Below are 13212 nucleotides of genomic sequence, written 5' to 3'. Positions count from 1 at the left end.
GCGGGGAAACGAGGAGACGAGGAGACGCGATGCCTCTCGACCCAGATGTTGATTAGATCAGCGCCGCCGTCCGTCAGCGAGCCAACAAGACGGCCGGCCGGGAATTCATCAATGGCCGATAATGTCGCGCGTCCTCTTTTGTTTTTGAAAAGGGCCGCAGTGGCGTCAGGCGCGCGGCAATCTAACGCTTGTTGTCTTGACATATGGTCATCACGTCACCCTTCGACTTGCGATGGGTCGATTGACGTCTTGATTTTTGGATGAAAGTCAGCTCAAAATAAGAATAAAATGTCTTCCAAAAGGAATGAGAAGAAGTAACTCAATCCCCTTTCGATCACCACACAGTATAACTTGACGCGCACGTCTACTGTATATACTCACGCTAGTGGTAATAATAAACACAGTCCTAGTGATATGCATCCTACCCTTACTGGCCAATCCAGTTGTGCAATGTTGTCGTTTGGCCACCGGCGATTATCTGCCGGATGAAAACCTTTTCATATATTTGGCCCACTATTAGTCAAGAAAAGAAATCTTCTTTAACATGATTTTTTGTTGAAATGCCTCCCAAGCTGAAACAGCCACGCTGACAGTCCTGGTTTCACAAAGTTATTGGCGGTTTCAAATTGGAGGCGTTTCTAGTCGAGGCAATCCAGGTTGACTTTGGCAAAGTGTGGCGGCTCCCCGAAAGGCGCCCCTTGCCTAATGCTGGAGACCAACGCGCCTTAGAGGACAGACGCAAGTGGCTAAATGATTCCCAACGCCTCGCCAAAGCCGCCCCGCGCTCGTCTCCCTGCAATCGTAATAACGGGGGAGACGCGCCAGCCTTCCAACGCGCTCACAAATTCATACGTAGGCCACCAACTCACCATAGGAGCATATCTTTATCTTGTACTTTATATCGAGTGTATGTTTAACGTAATTCCGCTACAAAATATGCATGTGAGGAGCAGGTATTATTTTGGCTGAAAAATCTGCGATGTAAAGCGGAGCTACGTGCAATTTAAAAAGTCCCTATGCTGAGGGACCAATGCATTTGTTTTGAAGCTGGTCGACGCTTGGATATTTTTTTTTTTCCCGCTGCGCAGTCCCTCTGCATTCTTGGAATTTTGCTCGGCCGCTCATTTGTCACGCCCGTCACCGTCGACGGAAAGCAAAGAGCGCGAAGGCAAGGAACAATCCACAGACTGACACGAGTGCCCGTCGCGTCTTCCGCTCTACGCGTCCCATCATGAGAAGTTTAGCCGTGGATGTCATTCCACTTTGTACGTAGATGACTCGGAAAAAAACGCCACTTTGATTTCTGACTTGAATTCATTTGTATTTCATGTATTCCTCTTTGTTGTCAGTTTGACCCATCCACTCCCGCCTCCCTTCTTATCTAGCATCCATGACTGCATCTCTCCATCCTTTCTCTCTCTCACAACAGGAGGAAAGGCGCCGCGCACGCACGCACGCACGCACGCACGCTCGCACGCACGCACGCACACATCAAATCGTTCTCTGCGGAGTATGTCCAATCCGCGGCATCCTGAGCATGTCGGCTTAATGGCCAGGTGGCGAATCCCGACAAGTCCCCGCCGGATCTCCTCATTAGAGGCGCCCGGGCAGCGCCGCTGCAGGAAATCAGCTCCTTATCTTCCCAAGATGGCCGCCCTGCGACGGCGATCAAGCGCCAGAGCGGGGTTTTATTGATTTCAGCGTCCCCTTTTTTGTGGGTCTACTCAGGAGAGACACGTCTACCACGTTTCGTGTTGCCAAAGTCAAACAAGTTTCAGGGGCCGAATGAATAATCACGCGCTTTCGACACGTTGTCATTGTCAAGTGCATGAAAAGTGGGGCAGGGTTGAACCAACCCAAGGAATCGAATGCAATTTCGGCAGGAATTTAACAGGCCGCATTACACCATCCACTGATGCAGGGTACCTGATCTTAGCTCAAAAAGCAGTGTCAGAAAGTTTCTTTTCTGACAGGAGTTGTTTGTGCTTGCAGCAACGAGGGAAACCCTTTGCTTCAAATCGAGGTGGAGCCGACTTCCGACGTGAGTCAATCTCTCTTTTAATGTCTATTTCTAGACTGTGTTTGTATCGTTTTTGTCTGATGGCTGCAAAAAGTGGGAATCATTCAGGCCCTCAGGTAGATTGTGCGTCAGAAGCAAGAAGTGTCGAGAAGGAAAAGACTTTTTTCCGGCAAGAAGAATGACATATTTAGGGGAACGGCCATGGAAATTGCCTTGAATAATATTCCAGCGGGCCTCTTGGAATAGATCATTTTCACCCTTGCAATACATTATGTTTCAAATCAAATCGGAATGAATCATCCAGTTTGTTCCCCCGGTCCCCCTCTGGCTGTTTTCCCCTTTCGTAACTCTCTAATTTTCTTTTTTTTTTTTATCCATCAAGGCTTAAACTGCAGTCAACTTTCAAAGCAAACCAAGATGCAGAAATGCAAACGTCGCTGCATCAAAATGCCTGCGTTGTGAATTGAGTTCCTTAGTCCTTAGTCAACCGAGTAGGAAAGAAATCGGAGTAGCCAAAGAATTCTCTGCGGAGTTTGATTTTGAAGGGCCCGTGCGAATGGCCAAAACGAGCCTAAAATGGGCCGCTTGAAAGCAAGCGGGCCACTTTAGGGTGGGTCTACTCAGGATGGACCAGAAGTCCATCGAATGGCGCAACTGGCCTTGCTTGCCCATTTGTGATACACGATTGTAGACGGTGGGACTGAGACCAAATGTCCGCTTCAAACCAAAATGGCTCATGAGACTTTTTTTGTTGCTTTACTCACGACGGACGCCTAGCAGAGACTGCTCCTGCTCAAAACTTGCTCTTTCATGGCTCGGGAGACGCATTGGAGCTTCCCTCCGCACAAACATCTGGATAGACGACGGGTCTCCTCCTTGCTCAACGGAGGGTCTCTGTACACAAATGTAACGGTGGCGTTCCCCGCGCCGTCCACCCGCCCGCAGACAGCTGAGCTCAACGCGGCGGCGGCGGCTGCCGACTCAGCAGCCGACGCCCTCCCGAACTCCTCAAATGATTCAATTAGAGATAGGAAAGTAGAAGGCCTTTGTAGCTCAAAATGTTTCAGCATCCTTTCCGCATAATCGAAAGGACGCGGATTAGGTGAAAGACGAGAGAATGAAAGTAGTGGCGGCGAGTGCGGAGAGCGCTTCATTTGCGCGGCTCGCTCTGAGCGTTGTCAGAGAGGCATGGAGCCGAGCTTAGCTTAACTTCGTGGAGCCTCTACCTGAGATGACAAACAGACACGCCGGTTGAGAAAGCCAGCGATGCTTGTGTCGGATCTCTTCTAAAATGCCAAAATTGAGACCAAGTTGGTGTTGAGGAGAAAAAGAGCAGGCGGCAGCATAAGCGCCTCCGTCTCACTTGAGTGCCAGACAAATGCGATCGTTGTCCTGGAGTAGTAAATGAAGCGTGTTTGCCATTTCCTTGCAACATTTCTTTCCCTCTTGCCATGTGTACCAAATTTCACGTTGCTAAGTAACACTGACCACGGGGAATGGCTGAGATGCTAGTGAGCCAAAATGTCTACTTCCAATCAAAAAGGTGCACTTTTGCTGCATGATGTTTTTTTTTTGTTTTTTTTTATCCTGCCGGTTTTATGGGTCACCTCGTGATAGACATGGCTACCAAATGCATGTTGCTAAGTAACACTGGCTACGGGGTCTGAATTTTGACATGTAATTCTCGAGAATGCTGGCGGGCCAGAGTGGAAGCAAAACCACACACCTCCTCCGCGTGGCTCCTTGAGACTCTTTTGTGGGTCTAATCACGATAGACACGCCAGTCTCCCGCCTGTCATGTCGCTAAGTGCAACTAACCTTGGGGTGTACATTTTTTCAATGACATTCTGGAGGTGCGATTGAGCCAATAATGCCTACTTCAAACGAAAATGCCATACTTCCTGTGTGTTTTTCTGGCTTGGCTTCGGGAGACTTTTTGGTGGGTCAGGTTAAAACGTTAGCGGTAGTAGTAGCAGGTGCTGCCGGGCCCATTTTTTTTTTTGGTCTACTTCAAATGAAAACGGCATCGTTTCTGTGCGTTGACACATGGACCAAATTTGATGTTGCTCAGTGAAGCCGACCTTAGAATTTTTCAAATATAATTCTAGGCGATAATGCCGCTGGGCCAGAATCTCCGCCTCAAAGCCAAATGGCAAAGGCCCGGCGTGTTTTGTGGCATGGCTCGTTGAGACTTTTTTTCGGAGGTCTCCTCGCGGTTGACTCGTCGACCAAATTTGACGTCGCAAAGTGAAAGGGGTTTTCGGGGGCCGAATCCGAGCCATTTCTTGTCCCAAAACGTCAGACTTCCTGTTTGTTTTGGGCCACGGCATTTTTGCGGGTCTAATCACGATGGACACGCCGAGCAAATGTCAGGTTGCTAACTGTTGGCCGGGACCCGACCCGGTGGAGTTGCCTTGCCAAATGTAGTCGTGACGTTTCAGAACGAGGAGGGCAACGACGAGGACTCGGGCGACGAGTTTGAGGAGATGAACCTGTCGCTGCTGTCGGCCCGCAACTTCCCGCGCAAGGCCAGCCAGACCAGCATTTTCCTGCAGGAGTGGGACATCCCCTTGGAGCAGCTGGAGATGGGCGAGATGATCGGCAAGGGGCGCTTCGGCCAAGTTTTCCACGGGCGCTGGCACGGCGAAGTGGCCATCCGCCTCATTGACATCGAGCGCGACAACGAGGACCAGCTGAAGGCCTTCAAGCGGGAGGTGATGGCCTACCGCAACACGCGCCACGAGAACGTGGTCCTCTTCATGGGCGCCTGTATGAGTCCGCCGCATCTGGCCATCATCACCAGGTAGGTGACACGGCCAGGATCCCGTAAGGGATCCCGGATGCAAGGACTTTGCCGCGAGCCCGTAAGGCCAAGCGCGCGCATGAAGACGGGGGCCGGGTCTCCCTTTTTCTCTCGACGCGGCTCCTTCCCGACCACGGACTTTCAACGCCCGACTATCTTTGGTCTTCTAAGATTGCTCCTGTTTACCGGACGGCCATAATTGGGGCCGAAACGGCCCGAGAATCCCAAACGCGTTCAAGGCGTGATTGGCCCTAACCGAAGCGGTGGGGCAGCCGGCGGCAGCCGCGAGTCGAGTCGGGCCTCTTCTTCAACCGCCGACGAGTATTGTGTATCTCTGTGGAGATATTTTGGCCCGCTCGCAAGTTCAACTAGACCGGAGGCTTTCCTGCAAGGCCGCGTGCCACAGCCTTTCAATCGGACTCATGCCCGAACTTGAGCTGGGCCGCTCCAAAAAATGCGTTTCTGTATGCACGTTGTTGTTTTAAAGCCGTCGAGAAGTCGATGCGCTTCGGACGCTCGTCCCGCTGCAGAAGCCGAGCGCGCGCGAGCTCGAGGTCGCCAAGTGAGGGCCGAAGCCGGGCGTTGCGCCGACGTGACGGACGCCCAAACCGGGACAAAACGGGAAACCTAAAACCCAAGCATCGGCGGAAGGCCGTTTTTCCCCCTCCATGTAATCGTGGAGCTTTTCATCGCCAATTTTGAGTCCCCAAATGCTGCCGGCTGCTCTTGTGAAACGCTGTGTTACAGTGACGGCAGACGTCACCTTCCAAAAAGTTGCACTTGGCTGGCATCTGTCCAAAGAATATTCTCCCCAAAGGCTTGGGAATCAGTCAGGTGTTTTTTGGGTTTGCTTTGTTTTGCAAAGACAAGCCCTTATGCGTTTTGGCCTTGGCGCTCGGCCGCGCGTGTCATTTTCTCTTCCTTACTGTTGGCCTTAAGTGAGGTGAGGCGAGGCGAGGTGAGGTGAGGCAAGGCTGCGGCTTTTGAGCTCTTCTCCTGGGTTCCTCTGCGGCCTCACAGGTGTTCCCAAGGGCTGTTTTGGCCCACGCCAGCACTCCGGTGCGAAGATGAAGGTATGCCCCGGAGGTGACGCCCCGCGGCCGATGCGCCGCCCCTCGGTCGTCGTCCCACGGCCGACCGCCGGTCCCCACGTCGCGCCTGTCCGCGCGCTTGGCATCCGCATTGGTCGTCGACATATTCGGTCGAGCTAAATGGTGGTTGCGTACGCGTAGCTGCGCGCATACATTATGTGTCGAGCGGTTACATAACCCCGGATGTGTACAGTGGAGTGTACGGAGCTTCCGGGCTTTTGCTGACGATTAGCACGCATGAGTCACTGGCTCGAGGTCATTTTTTCCCTTCCTTGGCTCACCCGCGTGGCACAGGCGGGGTCGGGGTCCTCCTCGGGTGCACGCCGGGGGCCGGTGCCAGACCTTTCTATGAATACGCTGCGACGGCATACGCCGGCCCCGCCCCAACCCGCGCGGAGTGATCAACCTGGACAGCAAGCAGACTTGCAGCCACACTTGTGCGCTTGCCGCTCTCTCCTTTATTTTCTTCCTCTTGACTTGTTTTCTCGTCTCGCATTCGTTGTCGGAGGAGGTTATTAGTCCCACAATGGGGACATTTGCATTTGCTAAGCGGCAAATGTAAAAATGTGCATGCAACGGTGCAAGAAGCACATTTGCTCCAAATAGAAAGCATTTTCTGTGCGTAACAGTGCAATCCGTCCGACTATCCAATGTTGCGGTCGTGTACTCTGACAGCTGCGGGCGAGAGGGGGGGAGGGGGTGAGCGGGTGGGGAGGGGCGGGCGGGCGGGCGGGCGATTGGGGAGGGGAGGGCGGGGGCGGGCGGGGGCTCTCACTTCTCCACTCATGTGTGTTTTCTCCTCCTCGCAGCCTGTGCAAAGGCAGAACGCTTTACTCGGTGGTGCGCGACGTCAAGGTCGTCCTGGACGCCAACAAGACGCGGCAAATCGCACAAGAGATGGTCAAGGTAACGCAACTCGACGACGCAAATGCCCGTTGCCGTGGGACTGTTTTAATGGTTCAGGATTGGACTTGTCCTGTAAAGCAGCATCCCCCGACCTCAACCGGCCCCCCCGCCCCCATAAGGGAACCCGAATGATTGAATGAGGACGCTCTCGGTGGGCCGCGTGGTCCCCTGACCCCAACCCCATTGTGTTTGCAGGGCATGGGCTACCTCCACGCCAAAGGCATCCTCCACAAGGACATGAAGTCCAAGAACGTCTTTTACGACAACGGCAAAGTGGTCATCACCGATTTCGGCCTCTTCACCATCTCGGGGGTCCTGCAAGCCGGCAGGTGAGTGGTCAGAACCCGCGGCCGCTCGGGTGCCGTCAAAAAGCGCCTTGTTGCTTTTTGGGTTGTGTTTTTTTCATCCCCCCCCCCCCCCCCCCCCCTCGGTCGCATAGTCGCAGAGAAGACAAGCTGAGGATCCCGAGCGGCTGGTTGTGCCACCTGGCTCCGGAAATCATCCGGCAGCTCTCTCCCGACACCGAGGAGGATAAGCTGCCTTTCTCCAAGCAGTCCGACGTCTTCGCATTCGGGTACGCCGCGCAGCCGAAACGCAGCGAGCGCCCGCGGAACGGGAGACGCTAAAGCTTTTACCCCGATCCCTTTCCCAGCCGTCGACGAGTATGCTCGTCGATTCCCTTTTTCCACGGGCAGGGTCTGATGCTGTTTGGCTGTGAATTTCAGGCTTGGAAAAAATTGAACTGACACACGACCGCCAGTAGATGGCGGTCATATTTTTTTGTTGTACGTTGAATGTTTCCGCACAGCAGTATTGGCGTCAATGCGGCCGGCTCAGCGTTGGGCTAATGGAAGCATCGAGCGGATAAAGTACTTTGCTTGTTTGGCGGCCGCTTTACGGCTCACGCCGACGTGCGTTCGACTCGGCCGGAACGCAAAGACGAACGAGGCGCGAACCAACGACTTCGATCGTGAGGCGTCCGAACAAGGGGTCTTGAACCGATTGGATGACGCCAAGTGGGAATTTCTTTCCGTCTGGAAAATGTCCTTAATTGACCTGGAGCGAGGCGGGAAAAAACATGCCTGCGTTCACATAGCCAAGGTGTCGGTGCTAAGCAAAAAAGCAAAGAGTTGAGCATTTTCACATTTGGAATGCAAAGACAACAGTCAAATCCTGCAAGTCGGGAGAAAAGTTTGGAGCTGAGTTCTTGCTTTTGTCGTCCAACAGTAACGGCCGCTTATAGACGTGCTAGCAAAGTCGTGCAAAGTCATGGGAAAGGAGGCGGGCAAGTCCTGCCCGTGTTACGCTTGACCAGTTTGACGTCAAAGCTCCATTGCGCCTCTGTGGCCTTTGTACCTGAAACAACGAGAAATGGGCCAAAATGGCGGCGGCTTTACACACAAGTCCTGTTACGGCTCTGACATTTCTTACAAAGCTTCGTCTGCTCATTTTGTGCGGGTGCCATTTAGTTGGTGCGGTGGCGCATTAAAAACAAACAAACCCAAAAGGCGGCTAATTACTGGATTTTGCAGGAAGTGTAAAACGGGCTGTAGACACAGATGGTGTCCAGCCATTGTTGCGCTTTTGCTACTACCACAAAAAAAAGGGGGGGTTAACAAGGCAACTTCGCCCCCCCCCCCGCCCCCTATTCCGACTTGGTGCTGAAGAGCCGGAACATAGCAACAAAGCCCAAAAAAGGCCCGACCCGTCTTACATAGCCAAAGATGGAACCTTGCCTGGTTGACTTGATCCTCCCGTTGGCATTCCGAAAGTGACGGTAAAACATTTGACGGAATTTTGCCGGTCCGTCATTTGTCGTAAGGAACCGGATCGTAATGGTCGGTCGGTCAGTCTGTCGGTAGTCTGCCGCCCCCCCCAAAAAAAACGTCAGCCAGACGGGCTTAGTGATGATTACTTTGACGGACCAAAATCCACTTCTGTCAACGCTTTTTGAAAAAGTGTCGTCGGTCTTCAGCAAAACGGGCGTCCGTCAGTGACGTTCCGACGGAGCGGTGCGCCAGTCTGACGGAATGGCCACCTCTATGTGTTACTAGTTGGGAAGCACAACATTTGTTGGGACGGCTTCATTCCTCTCATTCAGATGCAAGGGGCTGCGAAAGATATTGATTTTGCCGGCGCTGTGAAAGGGGCTTTACACACGCAGGTTGTGTTCCGGCTCTGACACTGGCTGTGAAGGTGCAAACTTGCCTGGTTGGCTTCACGTCGCCCCAAAAAATGGCCGCATTTTCCATACGGAGTGAAAAGGGGACGACTTGCGTCATTTGGCCAGCTTGATAGTGAGAAAATGTTTGAGGATGCGCTAAAGGAAGCGAACGGCGGCGGTGCAATTAGCATAGCCGACAAGTCCCACCTCGCCCCATCCGTCCGCTTCTGAAAGTCACACTGGAGTGGGATAAAAATAGTCGGTAAAAAAAAGAAAAAATGGAGAGCTCGTGAATATGCAAAAGCGCCATGGGGACGGAGGGTGGGTGGGGGGGGCGTTTGACCTCTTGGTGGCAGCGCAGATGGACCTTCCGCCTTTGTCCTACCTTTAGCTCTCTCGGTTTGGACTTGAAGCTGTGACTGGCTCACTCACATTTGAAATGCTGCTTTGAAACTTGAACTCGTGGTTGACACCTGAACCCTGACATGAAGCCTTCATTTAAGCGCGGCTCATTTCAAAGCATACCCCTGACTTAAAGCCCTAGCCCTTCAGTAGGTTGTATAAGATGAACAGGATCGTGTCAAGTCCCTTGACACTTTTTTGGGCCTTTTTCCGAGTCGCTGTGTTGCGCAAACGTAGCGCGGCGGTGTGACCTGAGCCTCGGCGAGCTTCGGCGAGCTTCGGCGAGCTTCGGCGGGCCCCGGCGGGCCCCGGCGGGCCTCGGCGAGCCCGACTCACGCGGTCTTTGTCCCGTTTGTCCCCCGTTTCAGCACCATCTGGTTCGAGCTGCACGCCCGCGAGTGGCCTTATAAGAGTCAGCCGGCGGAGGTCATCATGTGGCAGGTCGGCAGTGGCGTCAAGCCCGGCCTCGCCCACGCCGGCATGGGCAAGGAGATCCTGGTGAGGCCACCTTCGCTCCCCGGGAAATGCGCGCTCACCGCTGAGCCGTGACCCAGTCGTTACTGAGTCGCTACCCTATCGCTACTGAGTTACAAACCGGTCACTACTGAGTCTTTACTGAGTCATCATTAAGTCGCTACCCAGTCACGACTGAGTCATTACTAGTCACGAACGAGTGGCTAATCCGGTCACTACTGAGCCGCCACCGAGTCACGAATGAGCCACTACCCAGTCACTATTGAGTCATTGCAGAGTCCCGACTGAGTCATTAATGAGCCGCTATGCAGTCGCTACCCAGTCACTACCGAGTCACGACTGAATCACAAACAAGTCACGACTGAGTTGCCATCCGGTCACGACCCAGCCACCACCGAGTCACTAATGAGCCACAAACAAGTCACTACCGAGTCACCATCCGGTCACTACTGAGTCGCTCTGGAGTCATGACAGTGTCCTGACCGAGTCACTACCGACTTGCCATCCAACCGCTGCCTAGTCACCACCGAGTCACGCTTGAATCACAAACAAGTCACTATTGAGTCATGACCGAGTCACTCGTGAGTCGCGATCAAATCCCTATCGACCCACCACACAGTCACGACGGAGTTACTACCCAGTCGCTATCAAGTCACGCCCGAGTCGTCTTGTAACCTTAATTTGGAATCCCCACCTGTGTTTCAGTCCCTAGTTGGCAACCCTTAAGCTGCTTTGCAAGCCTGACCCAGGTTCCAAATCCTTTTGTGAAACTCCAGCCCTCGGTTTGAGAGCGAAATGTAGAAGCACAACTCATGTTTCAAAGCCTACTCTGAGAGCTTGACCCTGGCTTGAAACCATACCCCCATGTCTTGTGAGCCTACTTTCAAGCCCGCTTTGAGGAACCTCATGTTGGAGCCCTGAACTGTGTTTGAGAACCCTATTTTTCCAAACCCCAACCTGTGGTTAAAACCTGACCATGCGTTTACACCTTAACGCCACCGATCCTGGCTGGAAACTGTAGCCCAGGCTTAAAAGCCCAATTTGAAACCTCGCCCCCTTTTTCAAGCAGATTTGCGTAACTCATATGCAAAGGAGTCTGATGGATGTTCAGGTTGCATTTTCGCACTCTAGTGTTGTCCCTGGGATACGCTAGGGTTCGCTAGGGCGCTCGTAGAGCGCACGCGTCGGATTCAAGATTGAATTTTTCCCCCAAACCCAAATTGGACGTGACGAGAGTGAGATGAGCGCAAGTGACTCCTAAGAGAACCCTATGACCCCCAAAACTCTTTCTTACTTTCCTAGAACCCTAACCGTGACTTGAACCCATCATTTGAAACCCTAACCCATGTTAGAAAGCCTATTTTGAAAAGCTGTTCCTGATTTTTTATTTTTTTTTTCCTTGAAAGCCTACTTTGAAACTCAACCTTGTTTAAAAGCCCCTTATCTTATCTCTCTTATCTTGACTTGAAAGCCAAATTTTAGACCTTAATCCGTGTAAGCCCTTAAAGCAGCCAAAAGCATGGCTTGCAACCCTCATTTAAAGCCCTACCGCTTGTTTGAAAGCGAAACCACGGCTCAAAACCCGAATATGCGCCTCTGTCAATTTGAAAAGTGTGTTTGGCTTGTTTCAAAGCCTTCTTTGAGAGCCTCAACCCGGCCTGAAAGCCACAAATGAGACCCAAACCCTGGTTTCAAACACTGAATTGGGACCTTTGGATCCCCGATCTGTGTTGGAAACCCTACTTGTTTTGGGGTGTTGATGGGCCGTCTGCGTTTGACCCTTGGGTGGGTTCTCCGGCACTGACGCTTTTTTGTCTGCGTGCGTGCGTGCGTGCCTCAGGACATCTTGCTGCTGTGCTGGGCCTTGGAGCAGGACGAGCGTCCCAGCTTCTCCAAGTTGGTGGAGCTGCTGGAGAAACTGCCCAAGCGCAACCGCCGCCTTTCGCACCCGGGACACTTCTGGAAGTCGGCCGAGTACGTCAAATGAGCGCGCGGCGAAAGCAGCCTTTCCCGTCCTTGACCAATTCTTTGCGGGCAACCGACCAATGTGACTGTTGTGCACGTGAGTGTGGCCAGCATCCCTTTTTGGAAGTCTGAGCGACTTTGCGCCACGGCCAGACCACCCGCCCGCGTTTGATCATTGAGCTTTAACAGCCGCCGGGTTCTTGTCTTTTTTCCTTGGTTTTGGTTGCCAGCGCCATACCGCATGAATGTCGACAAGTTTTCCACTCGGACGTTGAAATGTAACGCCGACGCAGTTAAAGCGCCAAAATGGAGTTTTTTTCGTAAAAACAATTGTTTCTTTCATGATGCGTTTTGGGTGGGATACCCGCACGACACCAAAAAATAAATACAATTGGAATTTGGCTTCAGTTAAGACTGAAGGATTAGGGACAGACACCCTGCAGAGAAAAACAATCGCTCAACTATGAGAAAAAAAACTCAAACGTACAAGAGATTAAAAAAAAACAACATGAGAATGTTATCCATTGTTTCGCCAAGAAAAAAAAAGTGTACATCCTGCAAGAATGTCATATGGTTTGGTGCACATTTTCTTTTGGGGAAAAGTATTCTTTTTCTTATTTTACCAAGGACTTTGTAGGTCAATTTAAAAAATGTCCCAATACAGCATAATTTGCCCCAAAGGTTTCCTCTCCTTTGCTGTTGCCCCCGCCCCCAAAAATATCCCATCTGCCTCTACTCTCTGGTCTTCTTTCAAACTTTAACTTTGTTGTGGTTTTTTGGTTTTTTTTTAATGACTTGCTTGTGATTTGCACCTAAGGCGGAAAACGTTGTCCACCAACCGGGCTTTTTTTTAAATCACACGTCTTGTGACTAGCTGTTGGCTGCCCCCCCCCCCCCCCCACCCCCCAAAAAACCTGACAATCACATCATGTTAATCCAAATTGTTGCCTCCCTCGAAAAAAGAAAGAAAAACTAGGACTCTGAGCTTTTTATGTGCAGTTTATGTGATTTTTTTTTTTCTTTTACTGGGACTGGACAACACGATATACACGTACATACAATATAATCAGCTCAGGAAAAATTGCCCTTTCTTTTAAATTGTTTGCAAATAAGTAACGGTGCAATGTACACTCATTTGTTTGCAATTTTTTTTTTTTTTTCAACTATAAGCCATCCTCGATTATTTTCAGATTTCCGCTATACGCAAATTCGCAGATTTTTTTCGGGGGAACCTTTTCACTCGCTTATTTGAGGAAAACATTTTTTAAATGTTGCAATCATAAGGGTACTTGCATTATTCAGATTTCAAAATTTTTGCTAGTTGTGTTTTCACCCATTCGCTGATTTTTTGGGGGGGGTGAATCCATCCCCTATTATTTGCAGAAAC

At 51.6% G+C, this 13212-nt stretch overlaps 1 protein-coding gene across 3 annotated transcripts in view; it reads left to right on the top strand.

Moving 5' to 3' along the window:
- ksr2 (kinase suppressor of ras 2) overlaps positions 1–12959 on the top strand; it is a 51561-nt gene extending 38602 nt beyond the window's left edge. For all 3 annotated transcript variants that reach the window (XM_086031898.1, XM_086031899.1, XM_086031900.1), the window contains 7 exons: positions 1993–2041; positions 4462–4823; positions 6724–6820; positions 7016–7149; positions 7260–7394; positions 9755–9884; positions 11701–12959. In XM_086031898.1, coding sequence (XP_085888024.1) covers positions 1993–2041; positions 4462–4823; positions 6724–6820; positions 7016–7149; positions 7260–7394; positions 9755–9884; positions 11701–11847 — 1054 coding nt within the window. In that variant the 3' untranslated portion in view covers positions 11848–12959. The remainder of the gene's footprint in view (positions 1–1992; positions 2042–4461; positions 4824–6723; positions 6821–7015; positions 7150–7259; positions 7395–9754; positions 9885–11700) is intronic.
- The last annotated feature ends 253 nt before the right edge of the window (positions 12960–13212 follow it).

The sequence above is a fragment of the Filicampus tigris genome, chromosome 5 (assembly GCF_054856515.1).
Source record: "Filicampus tigris isolate MCC_2025a chromosome 5, RoL_Ftig_1.0, whole genome shotgun sequence".
NCBI classification, from domain to species: Eukaryota; Metazoa; Chordata; class Actinopteri; order Syngnathiformes; family Syngnathidae; genus Filicampus; species Filicampus tigris.
Note: the sequence above shows the minus strand (reverse complement) of the source record. Positions and strands in the feature narration are given on the sequence as shown.